We start from the raw sequence: 17783 nt of genomic DNA on the forward strand, positions 1-17783 counted from the left end.
CTGAAAAGGTGCAGAGCAGATTTACCAGTTTGTTGCCTAGGCTGGAGAGTTTTAGTCATGGAGAGATTGGATAGACTAGGGCAGTTTTCCTTGGAGCAGAGAACACGGAAAGGGAGGGGGGTGAGAGGGACATGATTGAGATGCATAAAATGAGGGGCATAGAAAGACAGAAATAAACTTTTCCCTTTGATGGAGGGATCAATGACCAGGGGGCATAGATTTACAGTAAGGGGCAGGAGGTTGAATGGGGATGTGAGAAAAAACATTTTCATTCAGAGGCGGTGGGAGTCTCGATCTCTCTGCCTGAAAGGGTGGCGGAGGCACAATCCTTCATTTAAGATGTATTTGGATGTGCACTTACGATGACGAGGCATACAAGGCTATGGCCAAGTGATGGAAAATGGGATTAGAATAGTTGTGTGGATGTTTTAGACCGGCACAGACACGATGGGCCAAAGAGCTTTTTCTGTGTTGTCGACCTCTTAAGACTGAGATTATAAAAAAATTGTTTCACTCAAAAGGGTTATGAATCTTTGGAATTTTCTACCCCAGAGGGTTGTGGATGTTTCATCCTTGAATACATTCAAGGCTGGAATAGACAAGATTTTTGGTCTCTTGGGGAATTAAGCGATATGGGGAGCCGGCAGGAAAATGGAATTGAAACCCAAAGTCAGACATGCTCATGTTAAATGGCAGAGCAGGCATGATGGGGTCATATGTTCCACTACTTCTTGTGTTCTTCAATTTCAGTGACAAAATGCACACATTAATTTAATGTATTTTTTTGAACAAGAGAGCAGAAATGAGAATTGCCATGGACATGAACATGAACATTTTCCTAAAATGAGCATGCATTCACAGGATAACTAGTGACTGATGCAAGAACACAAAGACCCTTCACCCGTTGTCCACCTATCCTCTTCCAGGGTAGTGTTTCATGGACAATCCCAACCCACCCCACTCCAACCTTTGTATTTTCCTTTGATTCTATAATTTTGTAATTTTTTTAAAAACTCAATCTCCTCTTGGGTTTTGCTACTTCAGTGGACAGAGCCCTCGGGTGTCCTCAATCCTGGGATCATCCTGGTGAATGTAAAGCTTATAGCTTTAATGTCCTATCCATATTGATATGCTTGACATAAACATACACAACAATGGTCAACATCTATTGTTACCGGTTTAATTCCGATACTCTATTTATTAACCTTGCAATTCTTTTAACAGACTCAGCCACTTCCCTTCAAACTTTTAAGAAATTAACACCAACAATCAATCCCATGGTGTACTCCCATTCTTTGCTTTTCCTCCCATTGTCTCACCCTTCCCCTCATTAAATTCCACCTTCTACCCATTTTTGCAATCTACTAACCCGTGTCTTCCAGAGTTTTATTTTAAAGATTTGCCAAAGCCCCTACTTTTGCGCCATCAACAAATTTCAGGATCATGGTGCCTGTCCAAGTTCAAATCATCTGTACATACCAAGAACAAAAGAACAAAGAACAATACAGCACAGAAACAGGCCCTTCGGCCCTGTAACCTTCAGCACTTCCTTGTACCATATCCCTCTACAGTGATTAGCACTGTTGCTTCATAGCACCAGGATCCCAGGTTCGATTCCTGGCTTGGGTCACTGTCTGTGCGGAGTCTGCACGTTCTCCCTGTATCTGCGTGGGTTTCCTCCGGGTGCTCCGGTTTCCTCCCACAAGTCCCGAAAGACATGCTGTTAGGTAATTTGGACATTCTGAATTCTCAGCTTTGACAAAGGGTCCACTGGACTCGAAACATTAGCTCTTTTCTCTCCCTATAGATGCTGCCAGACCTGCTGAGATTTTCCAGCATTTTCTGTTTGATTTCGGAATTCTCCCTCGGTGTACCCGAACAGGCGCCGGAATGTGGCAAATAGGGACTTTTCACAGTAACTTCATTGCAGTGTTAATGTAAGCCTACTTGTGACACTAAGAATTATTCTAAAGATTATTATACCCATCCTATCCATGTGTTTGTCGAGATGCCTTATGAACGCTGTTAATGTATCTGCTTCCACAATCTCCCCGGCAACGTGGTCCAGGCACTCACCACACTCTGGATGTAAAAAAAAACAGCCTTGCACATCTCCTCTAAACTTTGCCCCACGGACCTTAAACCTATGCCCCTCTGATGACTGACCTCTCCACCCCGTGAAAGATTGCCTGGATTCCAAACGTTTCTCCAGACCAACCAATATCCATTGCTTAACTTTTATTCCATATCTGTCAACTAAATTTTGTCCAGACAGCGCTCCTTCCTTTTAAACACTTCAGTCGTGTGATCTGTCCAATGCTTACTACACCGGGCCTCAAATGGTGGAGATTTTTTAAAATCTATTTTCTAAATCGTCATCATCAATTTAAGATGTTCTTGACCTCACTTCCAATTACAATACTTAAAGGTTAGCAAGAAACCAGTATTAAGTTTCCTACAATATGATCCAAAATCAAATGGCCGACAGACAGCTTAGAATTCTACGGAACGTTTAGCATGCGACCTTGAGGACTCTGGAAAGTGGATAACCACATTTTTTTAAGTGTGCATTTACCAGAATGTTCTGTTGCCTGTTCATCTGTTTTTCGGGGTTCGGCCTTTACAACCAAGGAAAAAGATAGTTCCTGACTGTCAGAATCAGTGCGTGTCTGAAAAGGATTGGAAAAAATACATTTATTTTAAAAACAGATACTGCTTTTGCAATCCAATAAAATAAAGGTTCCAAAAGGGCCTGGATCCACTTTTAAGCTTCACACCTGCTGACCTGATGTTTACATTTCTCGTTGAGCCACTGTTCTACTTGTACAAGCCTATTCACTTTTGGAGGGTGTCGCAGCAAAACATACTTCATCAAACACAACCAACATTTGGACAGTGTTCAGCAATAGAAATTTAGAATTTTAATTTTCTTCTTTCTAGCCCCTGGGCCGCCATGGCTAAATAGTGTCAACATTGACAGAGCACTAGCACTCTTACCTCAATGAGAAACACACGTGTACAAGTCCCCATGAACAAAAGGGAAAACAGACTTTCCCAGGGTCACAAGCTCAATGAAATTTGCTCTGGAGATTTAGTTCTCCGGGACATCATGAATGACGGAATTGATAAACGTGATCCAAAACCCGTCACAGTAGATCAGGCTTGAAAAGCATACAGGCGAATTACTTTTTTAAAAAATCATTTTTTATGGGATGTGGGCTTTGCTGGCTAGGCCAGCATTTGTTGCCCGTCCCTAATTGCCCTGGAGAAGCTGGTGGTGAGCTTTTTTGAATCACTGCAGTCCATGTGGTGTAGATACACCCACAGTTCCAGAATTTTGACCAGCGATAGTGAAGGAACAGCGACATATTTCCAAGTCACGATGGTGAGTGACTTGGAGGGGAACCTCCAGGCAGTGGTGCTCCTGTGTATCTGTTGCCCTTGTTCTTCCAGATGGCAATAGTCTTTGGTTTGGTAGGTGCTGCCTAGGGAGCCTTAGTGAGTTCCTGCAGTGCATTTTATTGATGGTACGCACCTCTGCTACTGTGCATTGTTGACGAAGGGAGTGAATGCTTGTGGAAGGGTGCCAATCAAGCAGTCTGCTTTGTCCTCGATGGTGTTGAGCTTCTTGAGTGTTGTCTAGGGAAGTGGGGAATATTCCATCACACTCCTGACATGTGCCATGTAGGTGGTGGACAGGCTTTGGGGAGTCAGGATGCAAGTTACTCACCGCAAGAGTCCTGGCCTCTAACCTGCTGTTGTAGTCACAGTACTTATATGGCTAGTCCAGTTCAGTTTGTGGTCAATGGTAACCACCAGAATGTTGATAGCAGAAGATTCAGTGATGGTAATGCCAATGAATGTCATGGGGCAATTGTTTGATGCTCTCTTATTGGAGATGGTCATTGCCTGCCACTTACGTGGCGAGAATGTCACTTGTCACAAGCCTGAATATTCTGCAGGTCTTGGTGCTTTGCACATGGACTGCTAGAGTCTGAGGTGTCGCACATGGTACAGAACATTGTGTAGTCACCAGCGAACATGCCCACATCTGACCTTATGTTGGAATCAGGCTTCCTTGGCCGCTTTCCCATAGTTTAAGAAACTAAGTTAATTTATTTCTTCCACATCAAAAATGGTACACAGTTAAATGCACAAATACATTCCTTGCATAAAAATGGCACTGCCCAACAGATTTCAAAATGCCACCGTTTTGCTACTAGTTGCAAATTAGACATTTTCAAGTGAAGGCCATAGCGAAATACAAAGTCACTGAATAGTATAATTCTTTTGTAAGTCCGTTTTATTGCTTTAGCTGAAAATGGTGATTTTTTTCAAAAGTTACCTTTTTGCTTTTTGGCAACTCATCCAACATGGCCAATGTTTTAGCAAAGTTCTCATCCTCGTGAAGTTGCCTCTCGAGCTGAAAGAGATAGTTAAGATTTTTTTTTTAAATAAAAAAAACATAATTATTACACAGAGTTGAGAGATTATTTGCAAATATTTTCCCCAGATAACGAGTGAAACAAACAAACTTACTAGTATATATTAGGTGTCACAATCAACTAGGGGACAATGATTTGCAAGGCAAACCTGCAAGCAAAGGTGATATGAAGAGAGTGGCACAATCCAGAGAAAATGGGTGATGACAGATAAACCACCCCTGCCAAATGCCAGTTGGCAAGAGAATGGGGTTGCCTCAGCCAATGAGAGTAGCTATGCCAAAGCAAAACAAATGTGCTGGCACAGGTACTCTGCTGGAGGGATGATTCTAATCGAGGCTTTATCTGCCACCAGGGCAGAAGTTCCACATTTCAGAATACTTTAAAATCGTTCTAGGAACATTTAAGCTAAATAAGCAACAAACACAAGCTTAACATTCACCCAGTTAACTCAAAATTCAAGCAAATCACCAAGCAAATTCTTGGCAACAAGTGTAAACATTCACATTGGTACTTGAATTGACTGTATATATTACATAAAAGTGGTGGATTAATTTCAGAAGACAAGACATTGCATCAAAAAGAAACCACTTGGAACCAGCATATTATCTTTAACTGCACAGTAGTTCTTTGCCTTCTGTTACCTCAGCATCCTCATCAAGCTGTAGCTGCCGAGCTAGTTCCTCATCATCTATCATGGAATCGACACTGCCTGAAGGCTAAGATGAGAAGAATACAGTTAGTCTCTTTTTTCTCAAGTTGTTGACTCTTACTGGTACATTGTTCCGCACAGCATTCACTAAGCCAATTTCTTCACCCAACTGGACATATGAGCCTTAGCAGTACATATCATCTGGGTATTCAACTGTGGGGCTTCAGGACAGACCCACTTCATACATGTGCACCTTTAGCAACCACAACCAATGTTGCTTCCCCCAATGTGCTGCCGCAGTTTTTGTTCATTTTCCAGTGCCTGCCGATCTTTTTGTCAAAGTCGTTTTTTAAGGAAGTAGAAAAGATGATTACCTCGTTTATTGGGGGTGGGGGTTGGGTTAAGGCAGGTGCTGTGGCAACGAGGACAGCAGTCAGAGGGGGTTGGGTCTTCCGAATTTACTGTATTATTACTGGGCAGCGTATGCTGAGGTGAGGAACTGGGATAGAGTGGGGGGCCTCCCAGTGGGTTAGAATGGAGAAGAGCCTGTACAGGGGATTGGGGTTAAGAGCTTTGGCCACTCCCGATGGCCCCGGGGAAGTACGCGGGGAGTCCGGTGGTGGCGGCGACGTTGAAGATCTGGAGACAGTTGTTCCAGCACGTTAGGTTGTGGGCGGGGTCAAGGGAAATGCTGATTTGGAAGAACCATAGATTTGAGCCAGGTGGGATGGGAGTTTTCAGAGGTGGGAGGAAAGGGGAGTTAGGGTATTAAAGGATTTCTTTCTGCGGGAGAGGGGAGGGGGGTCGGTTTGTGGAGCTGGGGATGAAATATGGGTTGGGGCAGGGGGAGATGTTTAAATATATGCTGGTCCGAGATTTTGCTAGGAAGGAGGTACAGGGCTTTCCGGTGGCACAGGCCCCCAACATTGTTGGAAAGGGTACTGACAACAGGGGGAATGGAGAAGGGGGTGGTGTTGGTGATTTATTGGGTGATTCTGGGAGAAGATAAGGTATCACTGGAGGGGATTAAGGCAAAGTGGGAGGAAGCGTTGGGGGAGGGTATGGAGGAGGGGCTGTGGTGTGAGATGTTTCAACTTTGTGCGCGAGGTTGGGGCTGATGCAGCTGAAGGTGGTGTTTCGAGTGCACCTCACAAAGGCGAGGATGAGCCTGCTCTGAGGGGGTAGAGGATGTTTGAACTCTGTGTGTGTGTGTTTGGGGGGGGGTCGCAACCCACGTTCATTTGTTTTGGTCCTGTCCAAAACTGGAGGGGTATTGGAGGGGGGTCTTCAGGGTAATCTTGAAGGTGGTGCACGTGAGACTCGAACCAGGTCCCCTGGAAGCCATATTCGGGGTGTTGGATCGGCCGGGGTTGGAAGTGGGTGCGGTGGCAGATATTTTAGCCTTTGCCTCGCTGATCATCTGAAGGCGGGTCCTGTTTGGGTAGAGGTCAGCTTCTCCGCCCTGTGCCCTGGCGTGGCGGGGGCACCTGTTGAAGTTCTTACGGCTCGAGAAAGTGAAGTTCGAGTTGAGGGGTAGGATGGAAGGGTTCTACAACTCATGGGCTTTGTTTATTATGCATTTTTAAGAATTGGAGGACATCGAGCATTGGGTGGGGGGTTTGGAATGTACAAGTTATTGGTGATTATGTACGAGTTGATGGAGGATTCCTGATTCTTTTTCTTTGGTGTTCGGATGTAAAATGTTGGGGGCTGTTTGGGGTGGGTGGGATAAACGGATTGTGGGCCAGGGGATTGCCATTGTACTTGTTACTGTTAATTATCTGTTGGTGGGTGTAAATTTTATGAAAATGTGAAAAAGGAGGAAAAAAATATATCTTTTTTAATTTTGCTTTCCCCAATTCAATGATGTTGCATTTAATTGCAGCTCCTCTACTGGTACGTGAGCTGAGGTCAGCTATTCCACACAGGCCAAGCCTCGAAACTGGAAGGTTCCTGGTATGACTAGCTCAGAGGCAATGACTTACTAAAGTTTCAACTCCTTTAATGATCAAGTGGACGACTAATCTATATAAAGTGGCCCCAGATTCAATTCCCAGTCTCTGCTGAGTGAGCTTACTTCCACCGTGGAATGAGTTAAATTGACTTTAGCATTCCAGACATGTACATCAATCACTGTCACCAGGGTACAAACCAAGAGTACTTGTGAGTGCAGCCGGCCCGGGGGTGTGGTTCAAAACCCAATTGATTCTGCATCAGGTGACCCCAGTGCTATAACTAGCTTCAGCACCCCAAGAATAGGGAAGGGAGACAGGAAAACGCTGTAGCTGAGGATTCCCCCATCCAGATACCCAGAGGAGATGCCTTGCACGCCCACATAGCCCCTTAAAATGCAGTATCTAAGCTCACGTGAAGAATGGCTACCAGAAAGGGTCAAAGTTTCAGGAGAGCAAAATAAAGAGGGAGGGATAGGGAAGACAGCGATTAAAATTTCAAAAGCATCCAAATCGTGGCTGCCTTCACAAAGGTAAACAACTGTACGAAGGGAGGGAAAAGTGTTCAGAGTTGTACTCTTGTGAAAAGTCTAATATGGAGGATAGTCCCTTACAAAAAGTAATAATCTACACAATTGCACTTTGTCCAAAGAACCCAGTTCACAATAGAACCAAAGTTAAATGACAAAGACAAGGATTGTAAACATGTACATATATACATATATATATATTTTGAAATCCTTACTGCTTTCCTTTTGCTAGCCACCAGCTTTTTATTTGATCTCTGCACACTGCCTGTGCCAAAGTAATCAAGCACCGACGTGCAGGTCAATTTTACTGGACTCGCTGGTTTATGGTGCGCGGATTTGGCCTGTGATTTCGTGTCTGCAGACCTTCCAGAGCCAGACGTTCCAGGGTGGCTACCATTTTCTCTGGACTTTTGGGTCATCTTCCTGCTATGCACAAAATCATCCTCTTCATCTTGAAGTGATGCCAGGAGAAGGGGAGGAAAGAAAAAAACAGGTGATTAACGAGAAGTGTTACTACTTTCCTAAATGTAGAGATGCCGGCATTGGATTAGGGTGAGCACAGTAAGAAGTCTTACAACACCAGGTTAAAGTCCAGCAGGTTTGTTTCAGATCACTAGCTTTTTGGAGCTCAGCTCCTTCATCGGGTGAGTCACTCACCTGAGGAAGGAGCTGCGCTCCGAAAGCTAGTGATTCGAAACAAACCTGTTGGACTTCAACCTGGTGTTGTAAGACTTCTTACTGTACTTTCCTAAAGGTTAAGCAGTACTAAGTATCAGATGGCACCAGTCAGTGCATATATTTTCAAATACAACCAATATCTCACAGGGTGACCCAGTGGCTCAGTGGTTAGCACTGTGGCCTCAACAGTGTCGAGGACCCGGGTTTGATCCCGCTCCAGGTCACTGTCCATGTGGAGCTTGCAGTCTCCCAGTGTCTGCGTAGGTCTCACCCCCACAGCCCAAAAGACGTGCTGGCCACGCTAAATTGGAGAAAAAAAAATTGGGGTACTTAAAACAATTTTTTTTTTTTTTTTTTTTTTAAAACTAATACCTCACACTGCAGAATATCTGACCTCTTTAAATGTAGGGGGTATAACCCATTTCTCCCAGGGATTTGTCAATAAATCTTCCATAAAGCTTGGAGTCTGTTAATCTCTTTCAAAATCCATCAGTGCAAGGATCATCTAACCTCTCCAAATTTCAGTTACTTTACTGAAATGCAATTTAGTGAGAAGACGAAACGAAAAAGCACTCGATAGATACTGCTGGGTATTTACTGAAGATACTAGCTAGGTGATATAACATTTTTTAATTCTTTCACGGGATGTAAGCGTTGCTGGCTTGGTCAGCATCCCTAATTGCCCTTGGCAACCAAGTGGCTTTCTGGACCATTTCAGAGGGCAATTGACAATCATCCACATCGTTATGTGCCTAAAGTAGTAGTGAGCTGCCTTCTTGAACCGCTGCAATCCACGTGGTGTAGATATACCTACAGTGTTGCTAGGAAGGGAGCTCCAGGATGGTGTGCAGCTTTTGGGCAGGGGAGAGGTTGCAGGTGGTGATGTTCCCAGGCATCTGCTGCCCTTGTCCTTCTAGGTGGTTAGAGGTCACAGGTTTGGAAGATGCTGTTGTTGGAGCCTTTGTGAGTTGCTGCAGTGCATCTTGTAGATAGTACATTGTTACCACTTTTGCGTCAGTGGTGGATGAAGTGAGTGGTGAAGGTGGTGGATGGAGTGCCAATCAAGCAGACTGCTTTGCCCTGGATGTTGAGCTTGTGTTCGGGCTGTAATCATCCAGGCAAGTGGGCAGCATTCTATTACACTTCTGACCAGTGCTTTGTAGATGGTGGACAGGATTTCGGAGTCAGGAGGTGATTTATAGAGAATTCCCAACCTTTGATCTGCTCTTGTAATCATTGTATTGCACGAGTGGTCCAGTTCAGTTTCTGGTTCGTGGTAACCCCAGGATGTTGATAGTGGGGGATTCAGCGGTGGTCATGCCATTGAATGTCAAGAAGAGATGGTTAGATTCTCTCATGTTGGAGATGGTCATTGCCTGGCACTTGTGTGGTAAAAGTTACTTGCTACTTCTCAGCCCAAGTGTGAATGTTGTCCAGGTCTTACTATATATGGACATGGGCTGCTTCAGTATCAGAGGAGTTGAAAACGGTGCTGAACATTGTTCGAGATAAAATAGCAATTGACTTGTATTTCTTTTAACTTAGTTCACTGCTCACGATATAGCCCCCCTACAGTTCACTGCTCATAATATAGCCCCCCTGTAATAAAAGCAAAAGAGCGCTGGAAAAACTCAGCAAGTCTGGCAACATCTGATGAGCGAGAGAAACAGAGTTAACATTTTGAATCAGATAGGACTCAATCTTCAGACCTCCTGCAGCCTCCTGTATACAGGGGAGATTACATACAGAATAGACAATCTACTGAAAACCCTGCTCTGCTGATCTTTTTGTCCATCATCACTTAACTCTTCATTAAACTGCTAGAGGGGCCAGTGTGGTCACCAATTTGTGATTTGGGGGGGGAGGGGGGGGTGCGCTTTAGGAGGTGACAGCGGGCAGGGATTGAGATTTGGGGATCTCTTTATTGAGGAGGGTTTCCCGAGCCTGGAGGAGGAGTTTGAGTTGCCGGGTGGGAACGGATTTTGGTACCTGCCGGTACGGGAGTTTGTCCGGAGGCAGATTCCAGCTTCCCTCGCCTCCCTCCAAGGGGACTACAGGATAAGGTGATGTCTAGAACAGGGGTTGGGGTGGGGAGGGTCTTGGAAATATACAAGGAACTGATGGAGTGGGAAGGGATCCCAATCGGGGAGGTGAAGAGGAAGTGGGAGGAAGAGTTGGGAGGGGAGCAGGAAGCCGGGTAATGGGGGAAGGCCCCGAGGAGAGTTAATGCATCCTCATCATGTGCCAGGCTTAGCCTGATCCAGTTCAAGGTCGTCCACAGGACTCATGTGACTGTGGCCTGGATGAGCATATTTTTCGAGGAGGTGGAGGACAGATGTGGGAGGTGTGGGGGAAGTCCTGCATAGGGACTCGTAGCCTCCAAAGTTGTGGGTGTGGGTCAGTGGCATGGCAGGGATTCTTAGGCTAGAGAAAATTAAGTTCGCCTCAAGGGGTTCAATACAGGGGTTCGCTCGGAGGTGCAGCCGTTCATAGACTTCTTCAAGGAAACTTGACTTGTCAGCAGGATGGGGGGAAAAGAGGCATGGAAGTGAAAAATAAGGGCCGGGAATCTAATATACGGGTAGCTAGGTGGGGGGGGGGGGGGGGATTGGGTATGTTATTGTGAGTTTTTTGCATGTGTTGGATTGCTCTGTTGTTTAGAATGTTAAAATGCTAAAATTATAAATGCCTCAATAAAATGTTTTCTAAAAAAAACTCTTCATTAAACTACCAATGACCACCCTGTTCTTGGCCTCCTACACTTTTTCTTTTATTCGTTCATGGGATGTGGTCATCGGTGGCTGGGCCAGCATTTATTGCCCAGTCCAGGGCATTTATGAGTCAATCACATTGCTGTGGATCTGAGTGACATGTTGGCCAGGCCAGATAAGGACAACATATTTCCTTCCCTAAAAGGACATTAGCGAACCCGATGGGTTTTTACAACAATCCATAATAGTCATCATTAGACTTTTAATCCCAGATTTTCTTGCATTTAATTCAAATTTCACCAGCTGCCATGGTGAGATTCGAACCCGGGTCCCTAGAGCATTATCCTGGATCTCTGGATTACTAGTCTGGTGACAATACCACTGCCTACCCTAAAAACACTGTTCCAAACGGAAACTCAATGCAAGCTGAAGGAACAGCATCTCATCTTTCTCCTCTGCACTTCACCCCTTCAGCCTCAACAATGGATGCGACAACTTTACATCGTAACACCAATCCCAATTTTTCAGGCAGTAGATGTTGCGATGGTGGATGGTTGCACCAGAGCTAGTGAGAGTGAAGGCGGTGTGGACTGGGGTTCTCCAATCAGTACATGATCAATAATAGGTTTGCATCCCTGGGGCTAACCTACTTTCTTCACCAAATTCCCAGGCCAAGAGCCTCCTTTGCCAGCAAAGTATAGAAAGGCAGGCTCCTAACCTCCTACACTGTCCCAATGAAGTTCAGAGTAAGCCCGAGGTACAGCACCTTACAGCCTTCCGAACTAAACACGGAATTGAACAATTTTGGATCATAACCACTGTCCCCATTCTTTTCCCCCCACACACCAGCTGTTTTCCACAATTTTACCAATTCCACCTTTTGCTTCAATTCTTGTCCCCAATATCTCCTCCTTCAGCCTGCTGTTCTTTAATATCATGTCTTCTTCCTTATTCTCCAGAAACACTGCCCCCCCCCCCCATTCCCTTTTCCCTGCCTCTGTATTTGGTTAAACCTGTTACGTTTCTAACTTTTTCACATTTGACACTGACCCGAAACATGAACGTTTTTCTCTCTCCAGATACTGTCTGACCTACTGAATATTTTGCGCATTTTTATTACAATCAAATACTGCTTTGCATTCAGATTAATTTGTTGAACCAGTTAGAATTTCACTGGATTCCAAATGTATTGCTGTAATCAGACTCAGCCATCAGAGAACATTATTCACCAGCATCATCCAGAAGCAGCACGAGCAAGGACTCCACAACGAGCAACAATGGGCCTGCCTAATTCTTCCCCCATTAATTTGGCTGTCACCTCCAGTTATGCAGTATCTCAAAAAATCAAAGTTAAAGAACAGTTTTCAGCGACTGTAAAACTCTCACCCATGCCCGACTATCCCAATGCTCTCCTGGTCAGCCTCCCATCCTTCATAACCTGGGGCTCATCCAAAATGCTGCTTGCTGCCATGTTAACTCTCACTGCACAACTCCATCACAAACTCTCACTGCACAACTCCATCACAAACTCTCACTGCACAACTCCATCACAAACTCACACTGCACAACTCCATCACAAACTCACACTGCACAACTCCATCTCAAACTCACACTGCACAACCCCATCTCAAACACACTGCACAACTCCATCTCAAACTCTCACTGCACAACTCCATCTCAAACTCACACTGCACAACTCCATCACAAACTCACACTGCACAACTCCATCACAAACTCTCACTGCACAACTTCATCTCAAACTCTCACTGCACAACTCCATCTCAAACTCACACTGCACAACTCCATCTCAAACTCACACTGCACAACTCCATCACAAACTCTCACTGCACAACTCCATCTCAAACTCTCACTGCACAACCCCATCTCACACTCACACTGCACAACTCCATCTCACACTCACACTGCACAACTCCATCTCACACTCACACTGCACAACTCCATCTCACACTCTCACTGCACAACTCCATCACAAACTCTCACTGCACAACTCCATCACAAACTCTCACTGCACAACTCCATCACAAACTCTCACTGCACAACTCCATCACAAGCTCTCACTGCACAACTCCATCACAAACTCTCACTGCACAACTCCATCACAAGCTCTCACTGCACAACTCCATCACAAACTCTCACTGCACAACCCCATCTCAATCTCTCACTGCACAACTCCATCACAAACTCTCACTGCACAACTCCATCTCAAACTCACACTGCACAACCCCATCTCAAACTCTCACTGCACAACTCCATCACAAACTCACACTGCACAACTCCATCACAAACTCTCACTGCACAACTCCATCACAAACTCACACTGCACAACTCCATCTCAAACCTCCTACCAAAACATGAGAAACAGCAGCTGAAGGCTATTCAGCCATGCAAGCCTACTTTTTCAAAACTCTGCATTATTTTGTCAACCCAAGCCTATGGGGGAAAAGCCTTTGCCTCAAGCCAAACCCCAGGCAACAAATATGGTGTTCGACAGCAAACTTCAAACTTGTTTTCCAAGGTTGCCTCCCATTTCACTTTTCAGATACACGCACATGCACACATTGCATGCTACACTCATGAAACTCTAACAGAAAGCAAATAATTGACACCATGACGCTGATTACAAGGTTTGAACTTCAATTAACCGTTGTGCAAAAATGGGGGTGGGGCAGGAAAAACACGAGTGACACTTCCTGGATAATTGGCATGACCTAATAAAAAAAAAAAGAGAGCTCAAATTTGAAATAAATGGCCTCAAACGTAGAGACGTAATTGGGTAGGCGGTGTATCTCAAATGTCTGGACTTTTTCTGAACCATTCATTACAGTCACTATGACACTGATACTTTCAGAGAGATAGATAACTGAAGATATAATCCTGCTTATTATGGCAACATTTGAACTTTGACAAGTTGTGCAATGTCTATCCACACAGCATACTGGTGAAATATACTAAGCCATAGTTTATCTGGTCGGCTTATAAAGAGTAATTCCAAGTGTCAAGGTCAAAATCATACGTTAATCTCTCTGAAAACACAGTGGCAACAGAACAAAGCTGGGACATTGCACAACTGGAATAGATAATAATGCCAAGTGTCAGAGTTCAAGAATTCTCTTTTACTGTGTTCTGGAATCTCAGAGCAAAGGTCACAAAGTGTGAACTGTTCCCATTTACCACACCTGCCCCCTCAGATTCTCAGTTGAGGGGAATGGGTCATTTCCCACAACTTTTAGCGTTATCTCAAAAGTCTCATTATAAATAACTACCTGCAGCTGCTTCATAAGGATGACCCCAACATTCAGATCAAATTAATAACTATCGTATTTATTTTACATTCCTTGGTCAGAGACGTGATAAATTGTGAAAATCCCTTTTTGGAAAGCTCTGGGCGCAAGGTTTTATATGATGACATTTTCGCAGAATCAGAATCACAGAATTGGTCATTCTGTCCATGCCGGCTCTTCAAATGGGAAAGACACCTAGTGTCATTCCCCCACCTTCTCCCATAACCTGCACATACATAGTCCAATTCCCCTTGAATGCCTCAATTGAACGTGCCATCACCAACTCTGGTCAGCACATTCCAGATCTTAAACATTCCTCATGTCAAGAAATGTCAAGAAATATTCCTCATGTCTCCATTGCTTCTTTTGCCAATTTCCTTGGATCTGTGCCCTCTGGTTCTCGATCTTCCCACCAACGGGAACAGTTTTTCCCCCAATCTATTCTGTCCAGACCCCTCATGATTTTGAATAGCTCTATCAAATCCCCTCAACCTTCACTTCAGTTTTGGAAGAAGGGTCAAGTGATCTGCTATGATTTCTGCCCAACAAGTATCTGTGGCTTGGTTACCATAGGGACTGAGAGGTGCTTGCTGAGACTTCCTGGGAGCACGGTGCAAAATGTTCACACTTCAAAAAAAAATACTGTACGTATGCGCGCGTGCATGTGGTGTGGCTCAGCGAACCAGGGAGACGTGAATTCAGTAGAAGCTGAGTGACTGAGGACTCTTTTCTATGAAAACTGTAATCCTGTGGAGACTGCATTGTAATATATATGTATGCGAGTTATCGGCCACATTAAAACATTAATAAAGGTTATCTTCTTCGCAGCTTAAGAGCAGTAGTCACCTACAAGGTGATGTTTAGTTTTTCTCCGTTCTGAAGAGGAGTCCTCCTGGGCTTGAAATGTTAACACGATTTCTCTCTCCAGAGATGCTGCCAGATCTGGGATTTTCCAGGATATTCTGATTTTACTTCAGATTCCCAGCATCCACAGTATTTTGATCTTCAGGCTTTTCAATAAAAGTCTTAAAATTTGAAATCTTGGTCATGCAATTCCTTTAAGTGGTTCACTAGAAATTCAAATATCTTTTTCAAACCCTTTTTAAAAGGGTTCTAGAGGGATTGTAACAGGAGCATATTCAACATAATTACTCAGACGGTGTGTCTAATTTGCACTTGAATGCAAGTACATGCCCATGTGCTACCCATGCCCATAGAACCACAGTTTAGCAGAATTTATCGCCTTCAGGGAGTGGAGAAAATCTGCCAGCAAGGAAACACTGTTAAAAGACACGCTCCAATGAGATGTAGCGTCAGTAACTGACCTAATGCAAGTGTTTACAGTGAAATGGATCTGGGTGATGTCAGGTGCACAATCCGCAATTATATCTACACACGTTCACACAAACTGAATATGTCAGTGTATAAAAATACAACTCTGCTGCAAGGTCTGCAACTGTGTCAAAAAGTGAACAACAATGTGCCAAACCCAGGCAGAGGAGGTCAACATGACACAGGTTACAAGTGGGTACTTACTGTATTTAGTCACATTAACATCACAAACTACTTTCACGAGTTCTGTGCATCCTGCACGTCCCCAGATTATACGACACCAGAAGAAGTCACTTCTGTGGAACGCTCTTGTGATACTGGAGCATTAATGGCACCTTGTTTATATTTGCAATCCTTCTTGTAGCGATTATGTCATTTAATGTGCCAATTAAAGCGACAACACCACAAAATCTGCGCCACGGACACTAGATCGGTTGGTGACTATGCGGCACTGCTCAAATCAATTTTGTTATTCACAATTACCTGTGTCATTGCCTCTACCTAACCACCCAAGTGTGAAAAAGGTGACTAATAAACAGGCGGATGGCACGGTGGTGCAGTGGCTAGCACTGCTGCGTCACGGCACCGAGGACCCGGGTTCGATCCAGGCCCACTGTCCGCGTGGAGTTTGCACATTCCCCCCGTGACTGCATGGGTCTCACCCCCCACAACCCAAAGATGTGCAGCATAGAAGAACTAGCCACACAAAATTGCTCCTTAATTGGAAATATTTCTATTTAAAAAGGAGCCCAAATCCTTCCCAACAACTCAGGCAGTTACTCACACAATTTTTCAAAGAATTCAATATAGATGAGCTCTGACTGAAGGATGACCCTCAGTCCCGTCTGTAGCTACACCTACTAGATCTGCTGCCACGGTTATGTCACTCTTGTCTGTCTTGCATCATCCTCATGCATCCACTGTAACTCGTCTGCAACCATTCAGTGGCGCCTGTAATCCACCTACATGTAGATTAGAACATAGAACATCTATGCTCTATGTAGATTGGTCCCTCTTTCTGCTGCCTTCTAGAAGAGCTCCGATCAAATAGTCAAAACACTGACATTTTCGATGGCTGGAAGGCCATTCATGTAAATAACTCAAAGAAACCCTAACAATTTCTACTCTGGCATTATAACCAATTATTTTGGATGATATCCTTTCATCTGAACCAGTCATCAGTCCCACCACAATGTCACATTCCAATACCATTGTCCAACCTCATGGTGTGGGTTAGCAGTGAACAACTGCACTCCACTCAGCAGGACTTTAAGCAGATAGTTAATCAGTTGCATAACCACTGGCACTTCGGTAGTTATTCATAAACAACAATGAAAATTCTTTCCACCGAATAAGAATTCTGATAATCAGTCCCTCCAGAAACTTCTTTCCCCTCCCCCAAAAGTGAAATACAATATTTTGTGCTTTTATTGTTACATTTTAAAGATGAAATGTCACTCCAGTTGAATCGAAGACAAGTAGTAGCCACGGAATAATCATACTCCCTAATGTTATTTCTGCCTCCACTAAGATTTATCCACACAATTAAGAACTGACCCCAAATCCATTTCAAGCTCAAATGTTTTTTGGATAAATTACAGACCATAATATTAAATATAGTCTATTTAACCATAAATACCAATATTTGATCTTTTGAGGAAGGATGGTAAATTTCTATTGCAGCATTACTTATCAGTACCATATTTACATCCAATTAATCGATGGAGTGGGTCACCAGTTAGTTCCTGGCCTTGCCATAGATACTGAAACACAAGAAAAGGCTGCTGATTTCTTCCACAGCAGGGACAGCTAATCAGAAGTTAAACTGTGGTGCAGCCAACTGATAAACTGAATACAATTTGTAGATCGGCACCTATTTCACATAAAAGAACAAGCCTAGCCTCTCACTATATATCTTCACGGACTCGTAAAACCCCTAATCTTGGAAGAGAAACCAGTTTAAAAGTGCTTCTTCTGAAACACACTAACCTGCACCGATAAACTACTGTTCTTAGAACATTGTAAACCCACCTTGTATCACTCACTCTGCACTTTATTTAAAATATTACTTACTTTGAAAACTACAAACTTTTTAATTAGGTGTGTAAATTGCAGTTGCAGCCAACTTCTCAAATAGATCTAGTCCTAGTCTGTACAGATCAGCAACTCACCGTTTTCCCCACA

General features: G+C 44.0%; 1 protein-coding gene across 6 annotated transcripts in view; it reads right to left on the reverse strand.

Annotated features, from left to right (window-relative positions):
• Positions 1 to 17783, reverse strand: part of rfc1 (replication factor C (activator 1) 1) — a 96566-nt gene that overhangs the window by 53587 nt on the left and 25196 nt on the right. For all 6 annotated transcript variants that reach the window (XM_072496587.1, XM_072496585.1, XM_072496584.1 and 3 more), the window contains 4 exons: positions 7792 to 8027; positions 5087 to 5161; positions 4346 to 4423; positions 2576 to 2669 (listed from right to left, as the gene is read on the reverse strand). In XM_072496587.1, coding sequence (XP_072352688.1) covers positions 2576 to 2669; positions 4346 to 4423; positions 5087 to 5161; positions 7792 to 8027 — 483 coding nt within the window. The remainder of the gene's footprint in view (positions 1 to 2575; positions 2670 to 4345; positions 4424 to 5086; positions 5162 to 7791; positions 8028 to 17783) is intronic.

This window comes from Scyliorhinus torazame, chromosome 3 (assembly GCF_047496885.1).
Source record: "Scyliorhinus torazame isolate Kashiwa2021f chromosome 3, sScyTor2.1, whole genome shotgun sequence".
Taxonomy (NCBI): domain Eukaryota; kingdom Metazoa; phylum Chordata; class Chondrichthyes; order Carcharhiniformes; family Scyliorhinidae; genus Scyliorhinus; species Scyliorhinus torazame.